This window comes from Scyliorhinus canicula, chromosome 19 (genome assembly GCF_902713615.1).
Source record: "Scyliorhinus canicula chromosome 19, sScyCan1.1, whole genome shotgun sequence".
Classification (NCBI taxonomy): domain Eukaryota; kingdom Metazoa; phylum Chordata; class Chondrichthyes; order Carcharhiniformes; family Scyliorhinidae; genus Scyliorhinus; species Scyliorhinus canicula.
The window spans coordinates 40,293,115-40,298,438 of NC_052164.1; the positions used below are offsets into that span (position 1 = coordinate 40,293,115).

At 46.8% G+C, this 5,324-nt stretch overlaps 1 protein-coding gene across 1 annotated transcript; it reads left to right on the forward strand.

Moving 5' to 3' along the window:
- Window positions 1-1,006: 1,006 nt before the first annotated feature.
- On the forward strand, window positions 1,007-2,989 carry LOC119953991 (interferon alpha-F-like). The gene is made up of 4 exons (XM_038778767.1): window positions 1,007-1,138; window positions 1,258-1,347; window positions 2,470-2,709; window positions 2,817-2,989. Exons 1-4 carry the CDS (start codon window positions 1,007-1,009, stop codon window positions 2,913-2,915), a joined length of 561 nt encoding a protein of 186 aa, XP_038634695.1. The 3' UTR covers window positions 2,916-2,989.
- Window positions 2,990-5,324: the final 2,335 nt, after the last annotated feature.

The following is a 5,324-nucleotide window of genomic DNA, read 5'->3' on the forward strand; positions in this document are numbered from 1 at the left end:
AGTTGTGCCAGTGAAAGAGCAGATTGTGGGACAGCTCAATGGGAGCGGAGTCAGTGTCCATGAAGCGGGGAGCCTGGGCTCTGAGCCGGGCTCTCTGCAATGTTCAAGCTGTGAAGTGTGGAGAGGACAAGCGCAATGTGAACACACCGGGTCCCGGTGCATTTCAAAGGCAATGGGGCCCCGGGTCAGCTCGAGAAGCCGCCGCACCGGATTCCCGTTCTCGGTGTCGCTGTAATCCGGATGATCAAATCCAGCCCCCAATACATGTTCCCCCTGCACACCCCCCCCCCCCAGCAATACTGAGCCTCCCTCTACACCACCAAACTGCCCCCCCCCCCAAACTGACCCTCCCTCTGCACCTCCTTACTGCCCCCCGAATACTGAGCCCCCCTCTACACCACCTTACTGCCCCACAATACTGAGTCCTACTCTACACCACCGTACTGCCCCCCCCTCCAATACTGAGTCCCCCTCTACACCACTTTACTGCCCCACAATACTGAGCCTCCCTCTACACCACCTTACTGCCGCCCCCCAATACTGAGCCTCCCTCTACACCACCTTACTGCCCCCAATATTGACCCTCCCTCTAATCCACCTTACTGCCCCCCGGGTGATGAGAAGCTTCACAACACTGAGCTGGAAGCCAGCGCTGCTTGGGATTTTCTCGCAGGGATTTCCCACTCGCTGCTTCCGGAGTCTCCAGCTTTCAGCTTCCTGACCTCAGAGAGAAACCGCACAAACTATTGATCTCCTGCAGCTCGAAAACAAATCCTCCAGCCTATTTTCACTTTTCCAATGTCATGTCCACACCATAAAGGCGACAGCATGTCAGAGCCAGTGCCAGCTCCATTCGCCAACAGAGGCGTTCGCTCCCGAATCACAATCGGCTCCCATTCGACTTTCCCACTTTCATTCGCTTCACAAGAACCTTTCTCGCAGCTGAACCACGAAGCCGCCGCTTTCTCATCTTTTACATCGGTGTGTGACTCTGGCTCTGTTGCTCATGGCTCTGGCGAGTATTTGGAGGTTTGTGACGGTGTTGTTCCTCTTGTCCGGGACCCTCAGTCTGGGCTGTGAGAGGCTGCAGTTACAGCAAGTTCTTAACACAGAGACACTCAGCAAACTGAATGAAATGGTGAGTTGAAGCTGGTTTCTGAGCAGCCTGTGAATCACATTGGGTCTAATTGCTGTGAAATGTTATTTCTGGAGAAATAGTTTGGGGTTTTTAATGAGATTATATTTTACTCCTCTCAGGGTGGTTCCTTTCCCAGACACTGTATAAAACACAGGCACGCGCTGAAAACCAAGCCCTTGAACCTGGTGAAACTTTCGAAGGGATTAGAGGTGAGTGTGACAATGGTAGCAGCTTCTGTCGCTACATTTCACTCTGTAGTTAGAGCAACAACCTGATCGGAACCGGGAACATCAGGAATTTTCAATTGAGAGATTTGTACCCATTGTGATAATGAAAGCAGCTTCTGTCGTTATATTTCACTCTCTATCTCACCCATGAACTGTGTCACTCTCTCTTCCCGCATTCACTATCTCACTATCTCTAACCCCTGAAAATATGCCCGTCTCTCATCAACTCTTCATTGCAAATTACTTTCTTGTTGCAACTATCGGATTGCTTGAACTATCTTCATCTCCCAATGTCACTGTTTCTGAGCCTGTCATTCCTCTGATCAACAATTTCTTCCCGCAAAATATAATTATACTTAAAATCTGTGGACATATATTCCAGAGTATTTCCACTTCAGATTGACATTAAGTGCAATCTTACGTGTGCAATGCAAATATAATATTCCTAATGTTAACGAAGCGCATCTCGTGTCAGATATATAGCTTCAGTGCAAAACCATTCATGATTATTGCTGATAGATAAGATAGACAAGGAAAAACTTCCCATTAGTTCATGGTACAAGGTCCAGGAGACACAGATTTAATATCCACTTAAGGACATCATCCCCACAGCCACTTTTACCAAACCAGTTGGAGTCAGGGAATTCAGAAATTGGACATCCACAAAACAATCTTGTCAGGTTTGTTTCCTGGTTGTTATTATTCGCGCGCGACCATCTCCACCTCAGGTCCGTTGATGCAAACAGGGGTCTGTATAAGACTTTGCTTCCTAAAGTCAATGACCGGCTCTTTTATTTTGCTGGCATTGTGGCAGAGATTGTTGTTGTTACAGCACTCCACTGGATTCTCTATCTCCCTTCTATATTCTGACTCACTGTTGTTCCAGATCCGACCCACTGTAGTCGTGTCGTCAGCAACACTGTAGATGACGGTGGAGCCGCATTTTGCCACAATCCTATGTGTATTGGGAATATAGTAGGGGGCAAAGTACGGAGTATCGCGTATTTGAGCATTTTAAGTTTGATTTATTTTTGTTCTTCGAAATAATTTATTCGAATGCTAAAGGTAACAGGTCTCTCTAATATCGTTTTGTATTCTGTACAGAAAGAGGATCAGATCCAGATTGTCCATCAGACCCTGCGTCACATCAGCAAGATCTACAGCATGAACCTGGGCTCAGTCACCTGGGACCGGGACACGGTGGAAAACCTCCGCCTTCTCCTGGACCGACAGCTCAGTGAGCTGGAAGAATGTGTCAGGAATCAGGGATCAGAGCATAAGATGAGGAGAAACTCCACCATTCATAATTACTTTAGGAAACTGGAGAAGTTTCTCAATCAGGAGGTGGGACAATTGACAATTGACTGTGTGATTACTGGCTGGTCGATCATTTCACCCGATCAACATTAATTTATTTTCTAATACACTTTCCTGAATAATTTTCATTTCAGAAATTCAGTGACTGTGCCTGGGAAATAATCCGCACTGACACCAGGGCCCGATTACAACAGATGCTTTTCATAATGCTGCAAATCAGCAGAAGAAACTGATAAATACATTGGTCCAGAATGGGAACAAAGAATGTTTATTTTGAAGACTTTTCATGTGCAGCTATATTTTTATATGGATATTTGAAATTCATTTTATACTTTATTGTAATGATGAGAGAATAATGAGTGACTTGATGAAATTGTTCACTGTCTTTATTTATTTTAATTTATTGATACCTACAGCCGCGTTATTGTGGGTGGTGAGTCTGGTTTGAGAATTGTCTGTCAGGCTTTCAGGATATGGGTTTCCAGACCTTTCCTAAATGGACAACATTTCAAACTATATCAGGCTCTTTAATTGATTGATATTTATTTTCATGATGTTTTTGTAGAATGAAATGTTAGAATTTTATTTAATGTGTAAAATGAGTTAAAAATGTTAATTTATTGATATTTATTAAGAATTGGGTTGTAGAAAATGTTCATCTAAACTGGAAAATTTCATACTGAATGAGAGCATGTATTTATATATTTAATATTTATAATAAATCGTTTTTAATATTACACATTTCTAAAGTTATGTTCACTTTTGATTTCTGTCGGTTTGATTTCCACATTACAAATGGTCTGAATTCTCCTATCTGCTGCCTGTTGCTGTTGCTCATTCTCTGCTCCATTTTCCATTCTCTCCACCCTCTGATTTTCCCTCACCTGGCGGAATTGTAAATTCATTTTGAACTCAACTTGCCCAGGTTCTCATATTTTCTAAACTTCTGCACCTCAACAATATAGTATCATGGAATCCCTACAGTGCAGGAGCAGGCCATTCAACCTATCGGGTCTGCCCCGACCCTCTGAAAGAGCATCTTAACGAGGCTCACTGCCCTCACCTATCCCTGTATCCCCATAACCCGACTTAACCTGCACATCTTTGGACATTAAGGGAAAATTTTAACAGAGCCAATCTACCCAACTTGCATGTTTTTGGACTGTGGGAAGAAACCAGAGGAAACCGAGGCAGACAGGGAGAGAACATGCAAACGCCACACAGACAGTCACCCAAGGCTGAAATTGAAGCAGTGTCATGTGTGCCGCGATACAGTAGCATTAACCACTGTGCCACCATGCCATCCTTTGATGAAATTCTGGCACTGAGGCTGAGAGGACTTGGTATGACATCCAGAATAAGAAAGTGAACTGGGCGGCTAACATAGCCATGATAAGGAAGTGGATGGTGGGCACGGGGTCTATCTGGGAGCGGGTGGAGGCAGCTTTGTGCAGGGGCACCAGTTTGGCAGTCCTGGTCATGGCTCCTCTACCGCTGTCGCCGGCCAAGTACTCCACCAGCATGGTAGTGGGGGCGGCCCTGCGGATATGGGGCCAGTGGACGAGGCATGTAGGGGAGGTAGGTGCGTCGGTCTGGGCTCCTATATGTGATATTGATTTGCCCCGGGAACATGGATGGAGGTTTTCGAACATGGGGTTGGGCGAGGGGAGGAGTGTGGGCGATATGTTCCTGGAGGGGAGCTTTGCGAGTTTGAGGGGCTTGGAAGAGAAATTTGAGCTGGCAAGGGTAAATGACTTTAGGTACTTACAGATGCAGGACTTTGTCCGCAGACAGGTCCCATCCTTCCCATGCCTCCCGCCAATGGGGATTCAGGACAGAATAATCTTTTGGGGAGAAGTAGGAGATGGTAGAGTCTCGGATATTCACACGGTGCTCATGAAGGGGGAAGAGTCCCAGACGGAGGAACTGAAACTCAAATGGGAGGCGGAGCTGGGTGGAGAGATGGAGGACAGGCTGTGGGCTGAAGCACTGAGTAGGGTACACTCAACCGCAACATGTGCCAGGCTCGGCCTGATTCAATTTAAGGTCGCACACCGTCCCACATGATGATATCTCGGATGAGCAAATTATTTGGGGTAGAGGACAAGTGCGCTAGATGCGCGGGAGGACCAGCAAACCATGTTCACATGTTTTGGGCATGTCCTAAGCTTAGGGGGTACTGGGAGGAGTTTGCGGGGATCATGTCCTGGGTGCTTAAAACAAGGGTGGTGATGAGTCCAGTGGTGGCAATGTTTGGGGTTTCGGAAGACCTGGGAGTGCAGGGGAGGAAGGAAGCTGATGTTTTGGCCTTTGCTTCCCTCGTACCCCGGCGGCACATACTGCTGGCATGGAGGGTCTCAAAACCCCCGAAGACTGAACTATGGCTTTCAGACATGGCTAGTTTTCTGGGTATGGAAAAAATTAAGTTTGCCTTGAGGGGATCTGTACTGGGGTCTGCCCGAAGGTGGCAACCATTCATCGACTTCTTGACGTGTGAGGGAATGTCAGCAGGGGGGTGGGGGGGGGGGGGGGGATTAGAGTAGGATAGTGGCGATAAATAGGCAGGCACTGTCTATGGGAGAGGAGCGGGCCTGTGCATTATGGGTCGATTGAGGCGTTGATTTTACGTTGGTTTTTGCATA